The 24,188-nt window shown below is 51.6% G+C and overlaps 5 protein-coding genes across 5 annotated transcripts; 3 read left to right on the top strand and 2 right to left on the bottom strand.

The window, feature by feature from the left end:
* Positions 1-38: 38 nt before the first annotated feature.
* On the top strand, positions 39-4,974 carry BDR25DRAFT_356793 (uncharacterized protein; the record flags this gene model as incomplete). The annotated part of the gene is made up of 27 exons (XM_033695702.1): positions 39-177; positions 204-433; positions 460-606; positions 655-768; positions 874-1,042; positions 1,078-1,274; positions 1,326-1,937; positions 1,994-2,045; positions 2,088-2,150; positions 2,185-2,210; positions 2,261-2,308; positions 2,338-2,428; positions 2,481-2,718; positions 2,749-2,802; positions 2,828-2,899; positions 2,929-3,096; positions 3,135-3,198; positions 3,231-3,319; positions 3,379-3,495; positions 3,534-3,830; positions 3,866-3,920; positions 3,996-4,129; positions 4,157-4,347; positions 4,377-4,411; positions 4,453-4,615; positions 4,653-4,740; positions 4,770-4,974. 27 exons carry the CDS (start codon positions 39-41, stop codon positions 4,972-4,974), a joined length of 3,858 nt encoding a protein of 1,285 aa, XP_033545871.1.
* A 64-nt stretch (positions 4,975-5,038) lies between these two features.
* On the bottom strand, positions 5,039-6,244 carry BDR25DRAFT_356792 (uncharacterized protein; the record flags this gene model as incomplete). The annotated part of the gene is made up of 6 exons (XM_033695701.1): positions 5,039-5,231; positions 5,301-5,319; positions 5,375-5,542; positions 5,574-5,751; positions 5,781-6,006; positions 6,054-6,244. The coding sequence occupies 6 exons, from the start codon at positions 6,242-6,244 to the stop codon at positions 5,039-5,041; spliced, it is 975 nt and encodes a 324-aa protein (XP_033545870.1).
* Positions 6,245-6,280: 36 nt separating this feature from the next.
* On the top strand, positions 6,281-13,273 carry BDR25DRAFT_356791 (uncharacterized protein; the record flags this gene model as incomplete). The annotated part of the gene is made up of 22 exons (XM_033695700.1): positions 6,281-6,291; positions 6,334-6,431; positions 6,467-6,722; positions 6,777-6,822; positions 6,873-7,197; positions 7,228-7,375; positions 7,403-7,458; positions 7,493-7,539; positions 7,576-7,658; positions 7,685-7,774; positions 7,808-7,870; positions 7,906-8,001; positions 8,058-8,247; positions 8,299-8,351; positions 8,372-12,042; positions 12,109-12,155; positions 12,200-12,208; positions 12,262-12,288; positions 12,354-12,512; positions 12,558-12,778; positions 12,849-13,117; positions 13,143-13,273. 22 exons carry the CDS (start codon positions 6,281-6,283, stop codon positions 13,271-13,273), a joined length of 6,096 nt encoding a protein of 2,031 aa, XP_033545869.1.
* Positions 13,274-14,596: 1,323 nt separating this feature from the next.
* Positions 14,597-19,175, top strand: BDR25DRAFT_50611 (uncharacterized protein). The gene is made up of 3 exons (XM_033698675.1): positions 14,597-18,151; positions 18,223-18,870; positions 18,918-19,175. Exons 1-3 carry the CDS (start codon positions 14,731-14,733, stop codon positions 18,989-18,991), a joined length of 4,143 nt encoding a protein of 1,380 aa, XP_033545868.1. The 5' UTR covers positions 14,597-14,730; the 3' UTR covers positions 18,992-19,175.
* A 2,474-nt stretch (positions 19,176-21,649) lies between these two features.
* On the bottom strand, positions 21,650-23,862 carry BDR25DRAFT_264175 (peptidase S28). Its single transcript, XM_033686851.1, has 3 exons — positions 23,320-23,862; positions 22,488-23,267; positions 21,650-22,178 (listed from the first exon to the last, which is right to left on the bottom strand). The coding sequence occupies exons 1-3, from the start codon at positions 23,786-23,788 to the stop codon at positions 21,715-21,717; spliced, it is 1,713 nt and encodes a 570-aa protein (XP_033545867.1). The 5' UTR covers positions 23,789-23,862; the 3' UTR covers positions 21,650-21,714.
* Positions 23,863-24,188: the final 326 nt, after the last annotated feature.

The raw sequence follows: 24,188 nt of genomic DNA, 5'->3' as shown, positions 1-24,188 counted from the left end.
CCATGAGCTAGAGCTGGATGGCAGGTCTGTGACTGCGGATGAGGAACGCGCAGTCCCGCCACCCAGGTAGCAGGCTCCACGATCCCGCTCCTTCCCTCCTTCATCCTTCCCTTGATGAGAGCCGGCGTCCCTTGTACTGCCGCTCGCCGCTGAACCTGTCAGAATGGAAACCTTGTAGTTTGTTGTTTCCTGCAGACATCTAGAAGCAACTTCGCGAACAATCCAATCCTCATCCCCCTCTGCACTGTATTCTCTTTGGACTTATCACTCCCTCCATGTCTGGTACTTGACTGCAACACCTGTACCTAGGCAGTCCGTGTCAAAACATGAAGCCTCCGTGCGGAATGTTTGCGATCACCAGGAGATTTTGAAATTCTCGTCCACCGGCAACGGACACAGCACCCAGACCACCCCCTTTGAGGCAAATCAATCGGTCACACAGATCGACATGTTTTTGAGACCAAGAAGCCCCCACCCCGGAAGAAGACACTCTCCTTTCGTCCTGGCAACCTCGTTGGCCACATGGCAGGATGGCAGTGGCAAGGTCTCGCATCCCTACAGGCACGTTTTTCGACGCTCACACTTCAGGACAACGGTGGCGAATATGTGAGTATATCGTTTCATCTACACCAAACCGCAGGAATATAGCCCTAGGATATCGCAACCCCATCCATGCACTATACTCTACACTCGCCGCCTCGCGGACTACGTGATTTGGGGAAGGAGGAAAGGAACCGCCGCCGCCTCTGCCTACTAAACGTAAAGTATGTGATGTGATACGAAAGGTTCTACAACCGCCAACTTTGCCTTGTTGCGACGACGGACCCATCTATCTTGAAACATGCGCAAATCTGATCATATAACTAAACAAAGTCGGCGACGTGCGTTGACGTTCCTTCCTTGACCAAGCAATTCCATCGTTTGTACCTCCCTCTCACCCCACTGAATGTGCATGTACCATGTGTGCCTGGTTCAGAAATCCAAATTAACCTCTTGCTCGCCGTTCGAATAACGTTCGCACATGCATCATCCGTCAAGGATCGTGTACCTTTCTAGCTCCACAGTCAACCACGCCAGCCCAGATGCAGCGTAAGCATACCTGCATCTTTTCCTCTCTCCTTTCCGCTCTGGCCCTGCATCTGACTGCATCTGCATCCGCACCTGCCGACAGCTCTGGCCAGGCCCGGCACGTTTCCCTTGTTTCTGTGCGGCTGGTGCCTGTGGGAATGGGTGTGGAGCTTCAATACGACGATCAGCATATGAAAATCTTGATCGTTCAGCCACATAGCTGATATCATAATGCCATGGGACAGGCAGCGGGCTAGCTGCTTACTCCCTCCACCTCTCGTTTCCGCCTCCGCTTATCATTCCCTCTCTCGTGCTGTCGTCGTGCCTTCCTGAGCAAGGGCACGCAAACAGTCACTGGAAGAGCTTCTAGAAGTCTGCTGTTCATCATGAGCTTCAGAGGTGAGCGGAACGAATACAGAGAAAAAGACGTCCGAACAAACTTTCTGCACCCCTATATTTCCCCTCCACTCACCCACCATCCCTCATATAATGAGCAATTTACAGTAATAACTGTGACCCGGGTCTCGCTCTACGTTCACTCGTTCAGTGAGCGACCCCCACTGCGACCCCGAGAGCCGCTGCACGCAGATGCACCTTCGCGCGTGCTGCATCTGCATCTGCTCAGCCCGCAGAAAGGTCGACACACACACCACCTCACATCCTTACAATCTCAGATATGGACAAGCTCTACTCGCCAAACGCACGCACACCTTCCCAGACTCTCAGAAACGAACTGTCGAAAACCTCCGATACCCAACCAAGCACCCACCCGTGGCCCAACCCAAAACATCATTTACTTGTCCCAGACTTTCGCATCTTTTGAGCAAGCAGTCAGACCAATGCGAACCGCGCATTGCACCGGGGACCAGGTAAGAGGAAAATCGCGTCTAGCTGTCGAAAACATCTTAAAATTCATGGCCGAGAGGCCATGCCCATATCGCACACATACACACCATATAACCAGCCGCAATTAGACTGTGTGTGTGGTGCCGATTTCAAAGCCGCGGCTGCATGAACAGTGCAAAATTTTCATTCGCCGGACACAGGAAAAGCGAGGGAAAAGACCATAGCCAATGAAGGCCGTTTAAATGCCTTTCGAGTTCTGGTCATGTGAAGCGGTGAAAGGAGAGGCTATATGCGGAGTCTGATATACCCTACCCGATTAGGGAAGTATACGATATGACCCGATGAGGTAGTCCGTGGTGTTCCGATAATTCCCCGCCAAAACATGATTGAAGACGTGAATGTATAGAGCCCCAGTTTCCCTAGATGGATGAGCAGGTATGGAAATTGGGCCATCGGGAGAGAACTCGATACTTCTTTTGGGTTGCTTCTCCATATTGGGCGCCGTTCCCCGACAGTAGCGAGTTTATGCATTGGGTAATTAGAATGCGGAGGGCTCAATCGGGGAGTCGAGATAGGCTGGCTTAAGATGGAGCGCTTTTATCTGACAAGGCTAAGCTTATCGATTTCTTCGAGTATCGACATAATATACTGTGGAGAACGCCTTGTCCGTCCGCCGAACGACCGAGATATCTGCACCTGGGAACCCTCCCGTTGCTCACAGCCATTGCTGTGGTTTCAGCGCCCGGAAGAGTTCTCACACGATCCGTCGTATGTGTGTTCGTATTCCAGTGTGAACCAGATAGAGTGAGGTAGCAGTGGCTGGTGACGAGCTAGATGGAGTGAGAACTTCACTAGAATGAGGAAGCCATTTGGTTCTCGTCCGCGAACGTGCGATCGTGGACTGCCAGACTAGTATTGAGCCGGGTTTTCGCGATCAGAGTCCACTGTTGAGTGCTCGGTTCGGTGTGTCGCGTGTGAATTCTGCGTCATGCAGGCGGATACAGACGCCCGCAGATGCAAGAGATACGTGTATCTTAGTCAATGGATGTGTACCATTGTTTCCCAGGGACAGGCACCGAACCAGATCCTTTGTAATATTGCGGCATGCCTCCAGCTCATACCGCAGTCCAGCTTTCGGGACACAATGAAAGCGACGCCCCTGCTTGCCCTCGCATCAAAGCTGTAATATCAATATTATGTCCATGGAAATTTGCCTCCAGATTTGGGAGCCGAAGCAGGGGCGCAACAAATGCAATTAGTTACACGGCTAGGAGACTCCAACGTGTACGTTTACTGGTGGCGGCTGGGGTTAACAGTTGAGTGATCGACCGGAGATGATGCTGCCCGAGACTGAGGCATGTGCTGGTGATTTTTGGTTAGCATGGGCCATGGTACCACGGTGGAAGTGAGAGCGAGAAGGTGCTAATATCGGCGCGTAACATGTTGGCGGCTCGAAATTGGGAGTTGCGGAAGACACTCAGGGGAGATCTCGGAGAGCCAAGAGCAGCGCCCTGACGAAGTCATTGTGCGTCAAGCAAACAACCGGATGCGGAGTGCAGTAGTGAACTATGCAGCCTTTGGGTGTAAATCCTCTCCTTGAATGAATCATGGTGCGGAAGATGCCGCATACTGTCCCATGCTGTTGCTGAGGTCTCCACATTCTCTAGGAAGACACCTGGTCGAGGATTTGTGAGACACCGACCAGCTGCTCCCGCCACTTGTCGCCACGCAAATTTACTGCGCAGTCATTGCGGAGAAAGTCAGGGACCCTTGACCTTGCCACATATTAGAGGAGGCGACAGAGACCTAGTAATAGTGGTCCTCAGGAGACCAGGAGTGCTACCACTTCATTACGGATCAAATGAGGTTCTGGAGGCGACTAAGGCAAACTGGGCGGCTGAGTTTGATTGGGGCTGGTGTGCGCACTATTAGCGGGGAAGGAGAGTTGGAGCGCTCAGATGCGTTGCGGAGGTGATTGCGGAAAGCAATTGTTCATAGTCGCTTCTGTTCCCGTTAATAGAGAGACATACAACTGTACCTAATGACAGTGATGACCCTGCTTGTGGTTTAATATGATATAGGTGTATGGCATACTAAGTGGGCCTGATAAAGGGCACTGTCAGCGGCTGTGGTGGCGTCGCCGAACTCCGCTTTGGGAGGCAGGATTGAGGGGTGCCATAAGGGGACAACTTCTAGATTTCAGTTCAAGACCATCGTTGCGTTTAGGGCGATGGCCTTGAAGATACTTGGGGATTGCTCTCATTCCTGAATCTTACTTTTGCCTTCCAATTTCGGTCAATCGACAACCGTCGACCTCCTGGTGGAGGACTGATCTTGTTCGCACCAGAGGCAGGAAGCGGCGCGAGCGGGTTCGAATGACAATGGCCACCACCGAGCCCATAGTCAATGCCTCAAGTTCCTTGCGCAAAACAAGTGAGTCTTAGAGAAGGTAGGAATGATAGTTCACATTGCATTGAACGTCAGTGAGATTCTGGATGTCTCAGACGTTGTTATGGAGACTACTCACTAAGATCCTAGGCCGTTCTCGAAGCATCCTACCTCCATCAGCTGTTTGACCTTGATCGTCAAGGACCCACTATCGAATCTTCGAAGATGAATAGCATGACCATCGTTCGGTGTCTGCTTTACCCGTCGTTGCCTGGTGCTTGGGCTCGATGGGACCTGGAAATTGGAACAACAGGTGCGGTCAGAATTATCTTTTCGTCATGCGGACGTAGCGTCGCAGTACATGGCATTAACTGACGAGCATGAGCTGAGAGGACGGATATGGCAAGACCATGGAAACAACTACGAAGAGCCCGCAGGGTCGGAAGGAAAATACATTCGTTGTGAAGTGAAATGGTGATAAAACTCTACATTGCTTCGATCATGCTCCAGAGTAGGTGTACCCGGAGTGGCGAGAGTCCCGTTAATGCAGTCTTCGGAACTAGCATGACCCTCATCAGTCTTGGGAGTACTGAGATCGGAAAGCTTAGGCAGAACTTCATGCTTACTGCTCAGGCCACCGCAATCCACACCCATCAATGCCTCACGCTATGATCCCCTACATACTGGTAAGCAAGAACCATGCCCAAGGTATTAGGAAGATCAATCACCGCGACATTCAAGGGCTTTCCAGGTTGGTGGGTGGGTATGGGTAATGAATAGCATTGGGACCGAGGCCCTTCGCTGCCCAAGGCACCGTTCGACAATGAGGCCCAAGCATGGGAAGCTCAAGAGAGTCAAGTTGCAGGATAAATGAAGTTGAGGGACTAGATGGATTACAGGAACGTGCTTCTGTGGGGAGTTGGGCCGAACTTAAATGACATGCATGAATGGCGCTGGCAAGTATTTGATTTGTCCTCAAAGAGTACTGCGTAGCTCACTAATATACACTGCATTTGGCTCAGAGAAGGTTTCATGACAGTACGTGACACTGTGATCTATACGCTCTCTTCACAGTCCCGAGGTCTTCTTGAAGCTTTCGCATAGGAAGTCAGAAGAGCGGTCTCGAAACTATTGGTGAATGCTTGGGTTAGTGTGAGAAGATACTGACTAGTCGCTTGGACAGAACACTTAATGCATACATATGCGAAGGCAAGAGATGGGACGAGGTCGAATTTGGACACTAAGAACTGGGGTAAGAGAACTAGCGCGACACGGAAAAGCATATAGATCCGTCGGGTCTCTCTTGCCACTAGGGACGAATGGAACAGTGGCAAAATGACAATTGTGGTCATATTGAATGTTTCTGCAAGGGAATTTTCCGCCCAACAGAATCAAGCATGAAATACTATTACGATTGGGGAACGCATAAAGACGCATGCATGAAGAAAGCTAACAAGTGAAGAGACTCATTTGGGTACCATGATTGAGACGATGGCCTTGCGAGTAGCAGTTCTAGAATGGCGGTCCCGCTTGCTGGGTATTTTGACTGCCATTGGATTGTGAATGACCTTGATCGTAGCAGCAAGGAATATCTTTGGAGGAAAGGCCGGATGGGGTTCCTGGGATCGATCTGCATCGTAAGCGAGAAATCGGGTGGCTTTTGTGACGTGTTTCATCAGCGTTGGAGATGTCATTATGGAAAAGCTTGGCATCGACATCGTCGAGCTTAGGAACGATTTCAATGACATGACAGGCTACTTGAAGCTTTGAAAGTGAGGCACTGGAAGAGGCTTGATGCCGAATTGCACAAAGACGAGCTTTCATTTTCCCGGTACCGTATATCGTGGAAGCACAGTGAGAAGGAATTACCAGACCGTTGAACGAGTCTAACCGAAGGTTTCCTGCTCGAGTACTTCAAAAATTGGGACGGGGGACATCTCATCCAACCACTCAATGCCTTCGGGAAGCAGCCTAACATATGCTCAGTAAGTGAGTTCCTAAGAAATTTACGAAAGAGCTGACCCAAGGAAGCAGTTTTCGCACACTAATGAGAGCCTTGGAGAGCAGAGCTTACCAGACCGCGTATCCTCAGGCGTGGCTGAGGATTAGCTTAGGGACCAAGGTATATTGTCTATTAAATACTAGGACTCACACTGAAGGACAGGGCTTGCACTGTTACCACTGATGGCAGAGGTGAGGAAAAGTCGATGGAAATTAGGTATTGGTCGCAAAAAACGTATTCTGGTGGCCAAGAGTAGATTGATCGGCCAGCTTGTCCATCCTTCAAACAGGGAATGCCGTACCTGTTCTGCTAGCAAGATGCTGGGCTATTTAACGCAACGGCCCGGAGAATTGTTAGGCCGAAGCCCCAATCGATGCAATGAGGTTAATCTTTCTGCAATGAACCTGGGGCTTATGCCGTGCGATCTCCCTGACACATACCAATAACAAGGGGCAGAATGTTCGTTGTATAGGTGTTTGATAGACATGCTGGCACGTAGTTGTGTCACCATTTATGGAGTACAGGAATAGAGAGACTCGTGGGAACAGTCTCCGACCGCGGATTCCAGACGTGGATTTTCAGGATTGCCGTCGAGATGGTCCCGAAAACATACTCTGAAAATGCTCAGTGCTACGAGAAACACCATGGCTCATGCGATGGCCCTGGTTGTCGAGGAGCTGTCGACGCTAGCCAATGCCACGTTGACAGACTACGGCAAAGCCAAATTCGTTTTCGTGGAGATCGACATATCGGCTTCTGGAACAGTGATGTGATTGTTACAATTCAACTCCGATTCGTTATCGTTAAGGTTGAGTTATCGGCTTCTGGGACAACGACGGAATTCTCGGGTCCAATCCAGCCCTGCGAAACACGGGCCTTGTTCAATGCATGCCGTTACCTGAGCTGCAGCTGAGGCCGCTGAGGTTGGAGCATGCGGCAGGATTGGCTTGCCGTTTCAAGGATCTCCGATGGGATCTGGCAGACTGAGGCAAAGTGCATACCGGTGACCAGAAAGAGGAGATGGAGGTATCCGTGGCTCATCGGTTCGCGACCAAGCAGACAGCCTCAGGTGTGAACACTCGATGAGATGTTGACAAGAGCCCCGAGGCCTGAAGCACATGACCGAGATATAATGCGTGACCATCACCCTCAAGGTGCAGCAGTAGAAGGGGGGGGTCTCAATCTAAGTGGGCTTGCACTGCATGTCGTCGGATGTGGGAGGGCAAGAGACGATGGTGGGTTGGAAATAGAAAAAGCATGCAGCCGGATAGACCAGTGAGGAGCACCGGCTGGAGTGGGCCGATGGCATGGGGGGTGGCCTGCTAGTCTTCACGGAGCGAATGACGTTCGTCCAGTGAGCGGCAACTGCCCAGGGCCGAGCTGCTCATCCATCCAACATCTTGCGGCGGGCGTCAGTAGACACTCTGCGATACTCCTCACTGCTGCCCCAAGCCAGGCGTCGCAAGGGCAGTCCTGAACACACCCTCCGCTGCAGAGAGCCAGGGAAGGCGTAGTTGCGCAGCCATCGCTGCGGCGACTCCTCGACAGCGCTCTTCGCCCCCGGCAGTCTCCACCTGCAGCCCAGCCCTGGATTGCGCAAGCGACCGACCTGTTACTTTCGACACCTTGATCCCATCCATCATCGTTTGGCTGCGGGAGACAATCGAGATATATCAACGCTTCCTCTGCAATCGCCCGTGACGACACCTGCCCCTATCCCCTTGCCCTGCGGTCTCCCATCCGTCGTTCGGAGCGCAACCCGGTACAAGTGTTCGCTTGGCGCTTCCGAGCCTCGACTCCGACGACCTGACGCTCTGGCTACCTGCGTCGTCGTCCTGCGCGCACCTCGACTGAGCATCTGTAGCGCCAGTTACACACACATCGACATCACTCTACTCGCTCTACCCGCTCCTCTTTGCATGAAGCCACCTACTGCACTCCGCGTCTGATGGGGATGGCGGCTTAGCTACTTCAATCCGTCCCTGCACTGATAGGAGGCTGGTGAAGCTTCGTGGTTTGGCAATACCGAGGGCACTTTGCGAGGAGTGTCCTCTCGGCTGCTGCCAGTTCTGCGAACATGTTGGAATACCCGTCCGATCCATACGCTTTGCTTGAGTCTGCGTTCCAGCACACACCCAAGCTTAGGTCCCACAAGAACCTCCCCCGTCGACAGAACGACCTTCGGAGTATTTTCCCCGTGACGGAGCCTCTCCAGCTAGACACACTCAACGAGCATGCCGGAGCGCTTTCCCCAACCAGCAGCCACCATAAAACACCGCTCACTTCGCCAGGGCCTCTGAACGAGGCAGATACCGGACTCCCTCCGACTCCACCCTCAAACTCACAAGAAGAATACCCGCCAACAACCTTCAGCCCTCCGCCGCACGCAGATGGTGTTGTGTCGTCACTGATGTCCAAGAACTCATCTCTCAGCACGCCGATCAACCAGCGTAGTCCCCCGACGCCGGACCCAAGTCCACCACGAACCACTGAATTCATGACGCTGCCGGAGCGCCCGTCCATGGCTGCATACGCCTCTTCCAAAGCGGAGTCATTCACCACCGCCCGCGATGGACTAGAGTGGATGACACTACCTGAACGCCCAGTCATGGCGACGTATTCCTCTTCGAGAGCCGAGTCTTTCACCACCGCCTGTGAAGACCAATTGTCGTCTAACGGTGATAACAGCCGATCTAATACGCCTTTAGCAAAACGATTGAGCGCAGTCGAAGAAGATCGCGGACTTGGATTAGCCTTTGAGCGCGAAGACAGCGACGCCACCCCGACTAATAAGATTGAGATTGCCACTAGAGCTAATAATGGCACGGCATACGACCATGAGGAGCATGAGGACCGCGAGGACCACAAGGACCGCAAGGGCCTGGATGGAATTCCGAACCGCGAATGGGATACAAATCTCATGAGGAATGTCACCGTCCGCAAAAAACGAAACCCAAACCCTAACAAGCAGAGCCCTACTGCCATTGACCATACCGACCCGGCGATGGAATCATCTCCTCGACGAGCCTTTGGTCTCCGCGAACGTGTCGAGGCGAGCCAAGATAGCCCAATCACTCCATCCATGGAGAACTTTGCCCACTCAATTGGTTGGCCAACCGAGGTTAATACCATGCTAAACGAGCACCTCCGCGATGCTGACTCGAAGAGACTTTCCGGTTCATCAATCTCATCAACCGTAGTAGAGGCTATGGTGATTGTAACCCCTCCGCAGCGCCAGCGAACTCTTCGTCATTCGGGAAAGAACCTCGCCTATACAGGAGACGGGAATCGCTCGACGGTCTCTAGCTCAACTACCCGTTCAAACCGAAACTCACTCAATTCGGATGGCTCTCCGCTCCATCGCCTGGCTCACAAGAGAGCAAGCATTTCTGAGCGGAGAATGAGCGGAGAATCCGACGCGCTTTCTTCCTATCGGAATGTATCCCCACTCTCCATTCGCAAGCGAGGACAAGAAAGTGCAGCATACACTCTCGCTCACCAAGAGTCCGTGAAGAGAGTTTTGCAACCTGCTGCGGAGATCATGAGCCGGTCAAACTCTGTGTCACGTCCATCAGCATCTAAGACCATTTCTCACAAACGGATCGCATCTGCTCCAGGGCGTCCATATGAGTTTGGTGGACCTTCTCTTATTGACCAGCAGACAAGCAAGGAAAACTACTTGCCAGGAGGATCGCTAAGACCTTACGGAGTATCCCATTATTCTCGTGGGCAAAGCGCTTTGAATAATCGTGTCGTTTCTGCGCCGAAGCCAGCAACGTCTTCCATGGAAACTCATACCCCAGAGGGAGTGCGAAGCCTTTCCCAAGCCTCATCTTACCTTCTTGAAGACACAACCCGCGCAGCACCCCCGCCATCACCCAAATTATCAAGATCCCTTTTATCAGGATTCTCTAGCTACCTCTCTAGCAACAGGGTTTATACCGCATCGCCGAAAGTACAGACAAGAAGCGGATTGTCCAAAGAATGGAAGAATTCACTCGATATCAACAAGTCGTTGCCTGATCTTCCAACTCAGTCTTCAGCTTGTCTATCGATTCAGTCTGTGGGTGAGCTGTCTCCAGAAGAAATCAAGTCGAAGGGAGCAGATACTGAGAGGGCGACGAAGGGAGAAGAAATGGATGTTGAGAAGCCTGAGGGTATCGAGATCCAGCCCCCAATTGCTTCGATTGTGCTAAAAGACCAGCATAATCAGGAAGAGCTTGATCTGCATAAAGATGGAGTAGTATCTGAGCCTCTTCGAGAGGAGAAGGAGATGTCTGGGGAAATTCAGTCGCCTGTTAGGGATATGATTGTTCATGAACCTCCGCAAGAGGAAAAGAACCTGTCTGGGGAGGGTCTAGCGGATGCCAGTCACGGGATGGTACATGAATTTACACAGGAAATGAAGGTGTCTGGAGAGAGTCTTTCAACTGTGAAGCGAGCGTCAATTTCGATCTGTGTGCATTCTGACGAGAAGCGACGGAGCTCCATCAGCCAAGATGATACGCTCAATCACTCTCATCAAGACCGCATACTAACCGAAGAATTGCCCCGTCATAGTTATGAATGGAGCTCTCTTCATCCTGATGACCACCAACGGATTAGTTTTGATAGGTCGACGACACGAACAGAGGAACATGCCATGGCCAGGCATCTGTATAGCCAGGGTACGCCCTTTTCCCAATTCTCAGACACTCCAGAACTCGAGGTTAGTGAAGCGACGGCGGTTAGTATCTATCCTCACAACAATCACTCTCTACTTGTCGTTCAACAAGTTGCCCGATCGAACTCGTTATCTCAGAGCCAGAGACAAGTCACAAACGAACCCTACGTTCCCTCTTCAGACCTGGCGTCTTCGGACATTCCCTCTTCCCCACCGGTGTCGAATGCACAATTCGAGAAACTCACACCACCGCCACAACCAACTGTGACAGTGGAGCCATCTACACCCCCGATGCAGATATTCCTTCCTGTTCCTGGAGCCGTAGACTCACCACTCCGAAACCCTCGCCCAGCCCCCGAACCCCCAATCATCCAATTCATCCCTCCAACCCCCGCCGAAGAACTTGAACGCCAACTCCCTCCGCCCAGTCTTCCAGGTCCACCCCAACGCTCCGACTCGCATCCCCAACGCCGTCTCTCGCTCGTTCAGCGCGCACGCCGCTATTCCGACAACCTGATATCGCCCCTCCTAGCACGCGCATCTAGCACACGGGGCCGCCACATTAGCCCTAGCACTTCCCACTCCCACGAAAATCCGCGTGTCCCGACTGTGAATGATGAGGATGGCAGTCTCCACCCTTTCTGGCGGCCCCGAGGATTCTGGGAGGGGTTTGAGGATAGCGATTCAGAGGATGAGGATGATGTGTTGCCGGCGGGCGGCGACACGAGTGATGTCCCTGAGCAGGATGAGGAGATTGAGCGGGAGCGGCCGAGGACGGGGATTAGTACGCTGGGGAGGAGGCTAACAAATAGTTTTCGGGGGTCGAGTAGCTTTGCAACCGGTACTGGCACTGGCACGGGCACTGGCACAGGCATCGGCACTGGCACTGCCGTCGAGCGGGCTAGATGGGAACGCAGGGGTAGGAGGGAGGAATGGAGGGTTGGGAAGAAAATTGGAAGGATGCAGATCCAGTATATTGGTCTCAGTGGTGTTAAGCAACGAATCAGAGAGCGGAAGGCGGAGAAGAGGAGACAACAGATTAGGAAGAGCATTGGCACTAGATATTATGTTGAGGGTGCAGTGGTTTAGTAGTTTTCTTCTCCTTTTTCTTTTTTTCTATTTACTGCTAGCTGGACGGTAGTTGCTAGGTGTTTTGAATACCTGAGAGCAAGGCCGTTATTTCATCGCGTTGCTGGATAGCTGGCGGGATTGTGGTGGAATGAATTGATGAGTTACGGCTGGTAATGTATCTAGTGTATTATAGATAAATGGATGCGTGATTGGGTGAATGCAGCGTTTCTTGACTACTAGGTGTTGTGTTGTAATGTTGAGGTAGCAGTAGATGAGAGAAGATTTGATAGGATATCCTCCATGTTTGTGCAATAGCTTCAGAAAGACAATGGGATTGTTGAACACTTGCTGGTTCTAGGGAGAGGGACGGAGAGATTGTTCCTGGGTTTCGATAGCATCTTTGAATCGTTTCACAAAGGCATGTCATATTTCTCGCGCTTGCTCACCTTCGTTCCTGTGGACTTTCGAGCCCACGTGCTTCGGGCCACCAGAATTACAAAAGTAAAACTCTGATGGTAGAGATTGGTTGTGAGTAGCGACATTTACTTCTATACTTGGTCTTCGGCATCAGTGGCTTGCGTATCAGACTGCGAGGTTCGAGTAAGGACGAATACCTGGATGGATGAAGATGAAATACTTCGGCAATTTTACGACCTGGAAAAATTCGAGACAATGGACTTCCTCACGAAAGCTAGGGTTAAGACCGAGGAAAGCAAGGTCGACGATGCGACGAGCATCATGTGAAGAACGGGCGATGCTGACTGAGCGCGCTCCACGTGGCAATCTAGGATCGTTTCCAGACAATCCGAGTTTTCCTTCAGCAGGTCCAAACTTTCAGTGGCATTCTTCCGCCCCGGTGCAAGGCGACGATGACTTCAGCTCATTTCTACACTGCTCGTTCTCGTTATGCTTTGCATCCTTCGTTTTCTTTCCCGATGGAACCTCCAGCGGAGACGACCTCAATGCAGAACTATTCGTGAGATCCGTCATCCAGCTGAATCTGCATAGCTCACCGCTCCCACCTAGTGAGGTTGAAGAACTTCAGCAGAAGCTCATCGATTTGAGTGAATTCTCTCGTCGTGGGACACAATCCACCAATAACAGGACTCAATCTGTGGGTAGATGTATCACGTAAGCAGCCTCAAGGTGAGAGCGACATCGCTAAACGAAACATACCCAGCACCACCGTCCTCTCCTTCAATTTCAGCTCCTCTCGCCACGATCACGAGCCTTAATTCCTCGGGTTCATGAAAACACAGACGTCCATCATCCGCGGTTAATGAAGGAGTAAAAGTGAAGAGAGTGCATCACAATCCATATGCACCGCCAAGAGTTGCGCACCATTCACTCTCTACCCCGCAAATGGTTAGCGGAGCCGACCCTCAACTTAATATGGCTAGATCATAACGCGATAAGGCTGCAGTGGTGGCATAGTTTCTTGGCAGTTCTTGGCGGGAAGAGGAATCGAGTTTTGGGATGGAGGATTAAATTGGAATGCCTACTTCAGTCGTTCTTATCTTCGCAGGCCCACTTCATTGCTCTTCCCTCCGTGAAGTTCAAGAGTTTAGGTTGTTGAAACATTGAGAAGGGGAGGAGAGTGACTTTGCAAAGCGCACGTCATTGTGCCCACTCTGTAACACCTGGCGTGGGGCAGAGACATGGATGTCTTGTCTGATTTGCGGCGAATCTCCATGTGGACACTCGCCAGGACCGCTGGGCCGCGGTTGGGCGTCGTGATGGCGCGCTGGCACCAGCTCCTCCGACCCTTTCTCCATATTTTTAGGCTTCTTAGTCACGCTGCGAGGATTCTTGAAACAGAGAGGGAATACGTTGCACGACGATATTCGTTGTTTCGTAGGGCAAGGGCAGATATTGGAGAGGGCGGTGCTGTTTTTATTGAATGTTTGGGGCTTGGAGCGAAGAGGAGTACACCAAAGAGGGAGCAGGTATGACGAGGACGGGTGTTGCTGGATTCACAAGCTAGGGAAGTGGAGTGGCCAACGCAGCCGCATTTGCTGTGAGGATGGGGTTTGGGAGTCCAAACGCCGTGTTTCTCAACCACCAGGGAAGGTTTTTGCGATCTGGCTCGTTGCAAGACAGCTGCCATCCTTTCCTGGAGGTGCATTCTAGAATATCACCGCCTCGATAAGCGCTTCCGTTCCCTTGAGGAGTGCCCAAAGCAGTCTAGTCGGCTGCAATATCCACGACGCTCAGCCCACATCGGAGGGAGGGGACATTGCATCTCCAGGGTACGGTAGCAACGCCGAAGAAGGTCGGCTTTTCGATAACGGCTGGCCGCAATCAGGTCGTCCCCTTGCAGTGTCTGCCCTCCTCCTGCACGCCCGCTTCTGCCTACATCCACATCCACGCATCCACATATCCACACGTCTCCCGCAGTCGTCTTTTCAGGGACACGGCGAATGAAGCAGCACATGAAACCCGCATGAATGCGCGAGCGACCCTGTTTGAGAAGTCGCTCGCCCGCTACAGCACCTCACTTCCGCCTCCGCGCCCGACCAATCGAGCCAGGGACAGTGCAACCACCGCCTCGACGTCGCGTGCCTGGTTGCCCTCTACACTCCACGCCGAACATACGCCCAACCTGCGCTGCGCTGCGAATAAAAACACCTGCGAGCACCCCGCGCACCGAATCGTCGTTGTGCAGCACGACTGAGGGGTTGGCCTGGGCACAATGGTAGAAGACAGCGCGGCGCTCGGCCGCCAACACGACAATAAGTTCCTCTCCAAGCACCGCTGGCGGGCGAAGATCTTCTCCAATGACGAGATGCTGGCCAAGGACACGAAGCAGAAGCTGAAGCTAGGCGAGAAGTCGAAGCTGGATGACGACGTCAACGACTTCCTCAGGCCGTCCACCGACAAGGCCCACGCACAGAAAGAAGCCGCCGCCGCCGCCTTCCTCGCCGGCACAAACAAACCGCGGATCGATGTCGCCAAAGCACAGCGCTGGCCCGGCGCGAGCGACTTAGCGGGAAAGAGCCCCGGCGTGGGAGGACTGCGCACGAGCAAACAGCCGCGGCGTCAGGGCTTGATGGTGAGCTTTGCCAGGACACAGCCCGAGTTCATTGGCGAAGGCGGCGATGAGTGCGAGGAGGCTGTCATTGAGGTCGCTAAGAGGAGGAAGACGAACAGCATGTCGAGTCTAGAGAAGCTGCAGGCGCAGACTCACCACGACGACAGCAACCTGGGTATGCGGAGCCCCAAGCTCAATGGCAACAGCAGTGGCAGCTCCGAAGCAGCGCGGAGGAACATCGTGAAGAGGTCGCTGACGTCTCACGGGGAGCTGTCCCCCCCCCTCAAACACAAGCTGGACATGGGGAATATCACCACTCATGCGAGTCCAGCACCCCCACCCCCGCAGAGGCTGGGTGCGATGGGCTTGGGGGAGAGGCCGAAGCAACTGCAGCGAGCGCCGACAGGCTTCGATGCTGTCGACGATGGAGTGTCCCGACCGAGCTTGGATTCTACTTATTCGTACGATTCGGAGATGGCCTCACCTGTTATCTCGATGAAAGCACCTAATCTGGCTCCAACCGCTGAAGAGGAGGAAGAATTCGTTCCCAAACCGCTCAAGCGAATGCAAACGGGGTGGCAAGACCAACAAGCTGACTCAATCGCCGGCTCTGTACCGCGCCTACCAGAAATGAATCTGAAGGACGATGACTCGCCTTTAGAGTCAAGTCTAAACAAGCACTTCTTGGAGAGTGAGCCAACAGATCCAAACTCGTTTTCAGCGAGAGTCATGCATAAGATGCGAGCAGAAGAGGGGAGAGCACTACATGAGGCCATGAAGCAGGCCACAGAAGGGTCGAAGCGCGATTCGGATTCTAGCTCGAATTCGGTTCAGCCCAACTCCTTCCAAGTCGGAACCCCACCTTCATCATACAATGTTGCTTCAGCATCATCGTACGGACAGACACCGCCGAGAATACCCTCACGCGATCCTCCCAACGGACCGCAAACTTTAGATGCCGAAGATCCCCATCGATCACATGCTCGTCGACCATCACCGGCTCGAAGACCTATGCCTCCTGGAGCGTTTCCACTGGATACCGATCCCCGACCACCATCCTCCTCCTCATCTCAATATAATTCAGCGGTATCCCGATCTCGTGGTTCACCTACTAGACCTACAGATCCCTACTCGGCTACCTCAATTCAGCAAACACCTTCTACTATGGAAAAGATCCCATTTTCGGCATCGTCGAACAGCCAGAGCTCAATCCTACCGACACCACCTCAGTTTGAGAAGGGTCCCTACTTCAGCCCCGAGCCACCAGCAGAGAAGCCTCCACCTCCTCCTCCGCATGCCCAAGATCCAGGAATGCAAGTTGCTACTCCATACAAGCAAGATGCTGGAATTCAAGTTGCACCTCACCACAGGCAGGATGCAGGAATGCAGGTAGCGCCACATCACAGGCAAGATCCTGGGATGCAGGTCGTGGCTTCTCTTGAGCGCTCAGACACGAGATCACAAGGGGAAGTTGCCTTCGGAGATTTTGCGGAGCGTGTGACGCATATGCAGGGCATTTTTGGATTAACTGCACAACTGGGTGGGCAACTGTATGATCACACACCAATGCAATGGATAAGAGTTGCCATTTGGTGGTTTCTAAGGGGTCGTGCTGGTATGGAGAGTTTGATCAGGAGCAGGCCGAAGACTGGAGACACTCAACCGGAACGCCTCACCCAACCACACGTCGACCTAGCCAAAGTGTGGTGGATTCTCACCCAAATCATTTCCAATCATCCAGCATTGCGAAGATATAGTGGAAGAATGGATGCTGGGGCAAGGCTGGCCCGAGAGGCTGGTGACGTGGCTACGGCAGAGGTTTACGAGGCCCACGATGCAGTACTGTCGTCCTTGAAGATGCTATTAGCATCGATGAAGAGGCATCAGGTTATGCCACCCACACAAGCGCTTATTCAGGGTCAGGACCAGTCGATCTGGATCCAGTATCCAAACTTTGCACCAGATGTGCGTGCTGTGCTCGACGGAAGCGCCTCGAACAGTATCAAGGCCAACGGATCTGGATCGGCCTCAGTAAATCCGACTTTCTATATCCCGCTCGGGGATACCAAATCCGACTTTTGCTACTTCCGCATGTTTGTCAATGCAAAACTGCATACCGACAACAAGGCAGAACCGGAGTCGATGTCCGCGGTCATATCTGTGCTTCGAAGTCGGGATGACTTCAAGGTCAAGCTTGCAATTTGCAGTCTCACAGACCTCATCAATGTCCTGATACAGTCGAACAAAGATTTGGGACCAACTTGGAGCAATATCGCATGGAATTCGAAGAAGCGAGCAATGTCGATCAGCCTTCGACATGGATTCACTCTCGACCTTGAATTCACCGAGGCGGACTTTCGCAGCTTATGGGCAATCGTGGATCACACGAATCGAGTCGAAAGCAGACTTCGGGAACGCGAAGACGAGCGGCTAGTGTACAAACTCACTGCTCGAGGCATCCAATATAAGGATCCGACAAATCCAGGGGCGTTCCCACCTGAGCACGTCAAGGCCTGCAAGGTCCTAGTCTTTGAGAAGTTTGAGCGAAGTGATCAAGGCACGGGGAGGAGGCGATTGCATCGTGGCTATCGATTAGTCCTTGTCACCAACGTCAAGAATCGAACACTTAGCTGCGTCAACCATGAATTGGGGACTAATCAAGAACCGATCAACTTCGAATACTACACCGAAAAAACCGATAATGCGCCCGGTATGATACTCCGCCTCAAAGAGGAAACCTCGGACAAGAAGACTAAGGTGTGTACGATGATGATGGTCTTCAACGACAGCAAGGAACGTAATCATCTCTTCGGCACTCTTACCTCAATGAATCAGCATTCGAACGAAGATGTCTGTGCCCAGGTGCCACTCAAGGCGTTCAATATCGAAAGTGCAGATCCGGCGGAGGGATTCAGCAATAGCGGGAAGGATGTACTCAAGAGGTTGCAGTGGCAGGAAGTCAAAGCGTTAAATAAAAACGCCGAGAAGGCTGGGCTAGAAAGCGCACCAATTGTCATGAGTGAAAGTCTGAGGCTCGTGTGTAAGCATGGCGCAGGTAGTGTGACGGACCGGATGAATCTGGGTGAGTTCTACATTCTCGACACCCCTCTATGCATGTTGGGTATTTTACTTGGTGTATGCTGACGTTCGTAGGTCCTGGTGAACTTCTCGTCCGTCTTCCAATCAATGGTGCAGCAGAACTCGTATTCCTCCGCAATCCCCAACAAGATATTGCGGTTGCTATTGATGCCAGGCGTACCGAGAAAGACATTCCAGATGCGCTAACCGAACTTCTCCGAACACTAACTGGAGCCTCCACGCTGAGGACTCTGACTTTTCATTCCTTTAAGGATTTGCATGCTTTCCAGCTAGCCGTGACGGGATTTTCTGTCAAGTTTGACGGTATCGCCTCAACATTCTCCATTTCCCGCCGCCGCATGGTCGTCCCCATCTATAAACAATGGACCGCCTCAAATATTCGTATCCAAATCGTTACACAAGACAACATCATCCAACTTCTCGCCTTCTTCGAGGACTTCTCGCACGCCGACGCCATGAATTTCCAGCTCAAAACCATGGACGTGTTCGAGAAAACGGATAAAGGTGGTAAACCCGGCATTCGCCTCGTCGACGCCAAGTTCGCTTTGCCGGTTGAGGAGCGCAGAGGTGAGGGTAAGATGGGTAAGGAGGAGGGGAGAGTTAGCGGCTGGGCAGGAATGAAGAGGAAATTTGTTTGTCTGGATGTTATAGAGTATCCCGGAGAGCATGACGATATTCTGATCCAGTTTGAGAGTGCGGATAGTAAGTATTCCCGGCATTTGGAGGGCCATAGACTGACGAAAGCACAGCACGCGATAAGTTTGCCGACGCGTTACCTTCCGCAACGGTTGAGCGCAAGTTCACCATCAAGAGGAAGATCTAGGGCAACCTCTACATCTCGCACCTTCACGAAAGATCGTCGCCATGCACACCATACCCAAGGCTTCATCCAGAACCTTACAGGCATCATGTCCGACTCCTTTTACGTACAACTACGAGTGGTATATCTTCTTCCAAAAGCACTGTAGTGTTGTCATACATATCGAAAGATATTTATACAACTTTTCCTGTCTCCTTTCCTTTTGCAAATTTGTCTGCCTACCACAGCCTTCGGGTGTCTGGTTTCTGGTGCGAGGCTCGGCGCCGGCCTCTTAGCATAGCATTATATATCCGAGGCGTCTGCTTTCTGCTCGATTTCACTTCTTTTCTATTGTCTTTTTCCTTTGTTGCATTGAATCCATCCCTAGTGGATGGAAGTTTTCGTTGGATTGGATTGGATTGGATTGGACTTAGGTGAGGGTGACCAGGATTCAGATGTTGGATATGGATTCGTGGGCGTTGAGGCGCTTAGGAAATCTCCTTGCACGGCTGGGACTGCTCTTTGGGGCTTGCGATTTTGGATGAGGGTACAGATTGTTTGCTTGCATGCGAAATGGGGAGATTGGATGTTTGCGTGCTAGATGGAAGGATGGCAGGATCGGTATGACGTCGGATCTGATAGTTGGATGGGGGTTCGGATGGAATCTGGGCCGAGGATTGCTCCGTAGTCTAAATCATGATATGATTAGGCCCAAACTTGTGATATTGCTGTTCGTTTGTGCTTGTTTCCATATCACACCCTCGATCACGCCTTCGACCACAATCTCCACTTTCACCATCGCAACGTGATGATGCTCTGTACCACAACGTCTCTTTTGCTATCCGCAGCACCCAGCTCACGCAGACATTCCAGATTGCAAATTGCTTTTTATTATACACACCACTCAGGCATTTTTTAGATCCACCTCCCTTTTTCGGGAAATTTAGACTCTCTAACCCACGTCACCCATTCGCTCGACCACTCGTTCGACCACTCACTTAACTACTCACAAATCCGCGCATACCCACCCTGAATGTAGCATTCTCAGCTTTGCGCATGTGAAGTCTGCTTAGTCCCATCTTCTTCTCCTCGTCGCTTGGCTTTGCCCGTACTGAAATCCGCATCCTTCCTTCCCTATCCTCTTTCGTTAGTGATGATCTTAGAAACGTTACCCCGGAGGTAAATTTTGCCCTTTCTCTCCGTTCCTCTCCGAGGCCTAGCATATGAAAAAGGCTCTCTTAGCGAAAATAGACAATAAGGTAAGTCTGCACATTAATGCGAAGCTGACTCTCTGTATCCAAAATATTACGGCGGGGCAAACACAAACAATACCTTCACATCTTTGAAGACGTCGATTTCTAGTTAAATCTTTGGCCAAAGAGAGGTGCTAGGTAGAGCAGAACTCGCAGACCGGCTATTTGTCTGGAAATCTGTGTACCGGAGGACTGCCTCAGAGTCGGATTGAGTTTTGGGCCTCTTGTTAACTACTGGAATAAGATGAACATGTGGGAGCTTTGACGGGAAAACGGGCGACGAAAACAAGGTTGGTCACGAATTGAAGGCATAAGGAAAGTTTAGTGGTGGCTGTTGAATGGGCTCTGACAACTAGCTGCTTATGGTATGAGCACTTAAGTAGCAAGAGTAAGAGTGGTGTACGGTGTGCACAGCGTACGAGGTAGGTAAGGTGAGGGCAACATGTTTCTGGTTCTATTGCTCTTGTCTTTCCTCCGTACGGAGGAAAAGGGGGATATCTAGATGTTCGCGCACGGAGGTTCGCGCACGAGCATCATGTGACATAGATACGTGGTCCTGCTCGTGCGCGATCGCTCGTATCCAGGCCGTGACGCTGCTGCTGCGTACGGACAGTGGCTGAGTTTTGTGGTTGTGGCTGACGTTCTAGCTGCAGCCTTCAATTATTACCTATTTCAACACACATCCATATCCGACCCAGCTTCTATACTCTACCCTGAATTCAACCTCGACCGTATAAAGCAGGCATGGCCGCTACCGAAGCGGGAGAATACGCGGTAACGTTCGACTCTCCGAATGCATCGAAGCATATAAATTGGCTAAGCTATTCGACTTTTCACCTCCTCCAATTCCAGACATATCATCAGGTATCTCTTGCTTTTAGTAGACCCATCACGTGCATTACACTTTATTTTGTGAGTTGTAAGCTGTAACGGCCGTCTGTGATGAGAGAGTACCAAGTACTTGATCTGTCGTATTTTTGACTTTGAGACAAAAACTTCAGGTCGGCATCTGTGGTGTATATCCAGCGCTAGCTGGCGAGAGTGGCTGGCCTGCTCTAGCTATACCCTTGTAAGCTTAAACTTTGATAGGGAAATACCCTCTTGAACCGTAGCAAATCACATGCCTAAAGTAGTGGCGCTTTACTAGATATAGAAGGTGAGGTGCCAAGACTTTCTTTACTGCCACACTCGAGGGGAATCCTTTCACTAGCGACTAGAGGCCCTGGGTTGTTTCGTTTTGGATTGATTCATTCAAGCATTGAGGAAGTATGAGCGCGCGAATCAGGTAGCTGGCAAGAGAGAACTAAAACACGAAACCTAACTTGCGCGAAGATGGAAATATTTACATGGAGCAGCAGGTCACGAGCGACAGTAAAATCCACAGACACAAAGTCCTACAAGACATTAGAAATTTGCGTTTATTTACCTTCCCTTCATGATCACAATGCAACCCGAATATACCCAGAATTTTAGTCTGCTCTTCTCTCCCTCGTTCTAGTTATGTCCATTTCCACCCTTCTTAGATTTAAAACACGGCAACCACCGATCCAGCGCATCCGTAAAGTACTTCCGGCTCACACTGCCGCCCGCAAATGTCGTTCTGAAATCATAGCAATGCTGCGCGCCCTTCATCACATACCCAAAGATCTCATCCTCATCCTGTTCCTCGCCACACTTGGGCGGGTTTTGGAACGTCTTTGGATGCGGAGCGAATGACTCTGCAGAGAGTGGGGAGAGCGTTCGCCAGGGGTCGAATTCGCCGCCAGACCAGTATACTTGGGACGGGCGGATGTCCCACCCGCCGAAGACGTCGTTGGTGCGGTCGACACTAGGCCAGGTGGGGAGGAGAGGTGGTTTGGCTGTTGGGAATTGTCGGTGGCAGATGTCTTTTTGGTGCTCGAGAGAATTGTATTTGGAGACGAGTTGATGGGCGCCAACGTTAGCGGATTGGAGGAAGCCTGTGAGTTGTGTGTGTCAGCGGAAGATCACTAGGTTCAGAGACACTTGTGTAAGAAAAACAAGGTGCGTAGAACAATCATATAGCAACGAGAATGCCAATGATTGAACTATGCGGGCTTGAACGCAGCAGAGCCAAAGAACGTCTTGTAAAGTGAAACACTAGGCTAGATATGAGCCTTCCGGAAATAGAAGGTACCTTGGAGAGCACCGCGGAAAAGACGAAGATATATCTCACTATGCTGTGTGGTGAACTGTTGACACATCTTGTCTGCGACTGGCTGGGTTGAAGAATTAAGATTTACACATACCCCATTGAGTACAGTACTGCCAGGTCCAGCTGATCATTGCTGGATCATCAAACCGCAAGTCCAGATTGCAGTCACCCTTTTTCTGCAGGGTTCCTGAGCAGTTCGTTGTCAAATAGCCATTGACCATAGTCGTAAATCTTGGGTACGCGGCCCACCGATTGACGGTGTAGTTTGCGCCCTTTATCGCCGCCCAGCCATCAGCACCAGACGTCTTGTTCGACAGAGGGTCTGTTGAAAGGAAATCGCAGAAAGAGCGAAGTCCGAGAGCCCCACCTTCTACACCGTATGATTGCCAGAGGTAGAAGGGCGTTGTCAGCGCATCTGCAAAGGTTGGGTTGCTGTTGTTGCCAGCGCCTAGTCCGAGGAAACGTTCCTTTAAGTTTGCTGCTGCTGTGGGATTCTCCATGACCTTGTCCATGTATTGGATAGCTGCTTTGATATCCTTGGTACAGTTGCCCCACCCATATTCGGTCATGCCTCGCCAGACAGGCTCAAAGTACACTGACATGTCATTCTGAGCCTGTACCGGTGCCGATGAAGCATAACTAGCGAATATGGTATCAGGATACTTATCTCGCATAAAGGCCGCTCGCATGGCGGGGTATGAGCCTCCGACAAAGATCCATGGGGTCTTGTCAGGCGTCAAGTTGTATTTAATGTTCTTCCTCTTGAATTGCTTGGCGAATCGGTCAACATCAGCCAACGACTGCTCCGTGGTGAGCCATTGGAAGACCTCTGGTGGGGTATTTAGATCAATGGGCTCTGGGGTCGAATTGCCGTCTGACACGGAGAATTAGTATGGTCTCATCTCAATATCTTACCCACAACATACAGTACCGATGTTCCCAGACTATGCCAATTCCATTGTACTTGTCCACGATCTGCTTAAAGAAGCTTGTCGTATTCTGGAGTCTAAATAACGCATTGGGCTCCGCATCCGCCTCACCCACGTCATAAATGAACACAGGCCCGCCGGGCTTGTATGCAGACTCAGCGACCCAAAACCGGTTATTGAACGTTCCTTGGTAGCTGTAGTCCTTGTTCTTGGCGAAGTTATCCAGAGGTAACTCGACATATTCCGGCTCAATTTTTTCAGGTGTCCCATTTGTCGCAGGAGGGGGACGTGAGGATGCGATTTGCATTGCTGCCTTAATGTCGGACGGTAAATGCATGGGCGTGCCATCGGGTAAAAGGCCCATATCTGCCATCAAGCTGAACTTCCGGCTTCGCGCTCCACCCAGAGCTTCCGCAAGTTGGAGGAGCGCGAGCGACATCGCGCAGACTGAGATTGATGCACGCATGGTGGGGATTGAAGAGACGCCTCAATTGAAGAGGAAGAAGCTTGAAAGAAACTCGTTCAACCTGCACCAGAGGAATCCCACAACGCACGCGACCCACGCCTCTCTGGAAGCTCACGAAAAGAAGGGAGAGAGGGAGGGACAAAGATGCAGGGCATGGCGGATTTGAACCTACCTCATATATACTTCTGCAGCGTACAGCACCTGCCCAGGAAGCTTCTTCCTTGAGAGTGGGCATGCATGCGAGCGATCAATTTGTGCCATTTTAGATTAGGTCCAGTCAAAAAGCCAGAAAGCTCGCATCTCTTCTTCACGGTCCCTGGAAACTAACGATCCAGCAGGAAGGTGTTACACTAGCCCACTTCCCAGTGTGGGACCTACGTGCGAGCTTCTGCTTGACATG

This window comes from Lindgomyces ingoldianus, assembly GCF_010093535.1.
Source record: "Lindgomyces ingoldianus strain ATCC 200398 unplaced genomic scaffold BDR25scaffold_22, whole genome shotgun sequence".
Taxonomy (NCBI): domain Eukaryota; kingdom Fungi; phylum Ascomycota; class Dothideomycetes; order Pleosporales; family Lindgomycetaceae; genus Lindgomyces; species Lindgomyces ingoldianus.
This window is presented reverse-complemented; position numbering and strand designations above follow the sequence as displayed.

Excerpts from the sequence above, each read along its gene's own strand:
- BDR25DRAFT_264175 (XM_033686851.1), bottom strand. The coding sequence starts at position 23,788 with ATGCGTGCATCAATCTCAGTCTGCGCGATGTCGCTCGCGCTCCTCCAA. Across the intron at positions 23,268-23,319 it reads AGTCTGGGAACATCGGTACT|ACGGCAATTCGACCCCAGAG; the intron begins GTATGTTGTGGG and ends TCTCCGTGTCAG. Across the intron at positions 22,179-22,487 it reads GCAGTACTGTACTCAATGGG|GCTTCCTCCAATCCGCTAAC; the intron begins GTATGTGTAAAT and ends CACAACTCACAG.
- BDR25DRAFT_50611 (XM_033698675.1), top strand. The coding sequence starts at position 14,731 with ATGGTAGAAGACAGCGCGGCGCTCGGCCGCCAACACGACAATAAGTTC. Across the intron at positions 18,152-18,222 it reads GACGGACCGGATGAATCTGG|GTCCTGGTGAACTTCTCGTC; the intron begins GTGAGTTCTACA and ends TGACGTTCGTAG. Across the intron at positions 18,871-18,917 it reads CCAGTTTGAGAGTGCGGATA|CACGCGATAAGTTTGCCGAC; the intron begins GTAAGTATTCCC and ends ACGAAAGCACAG.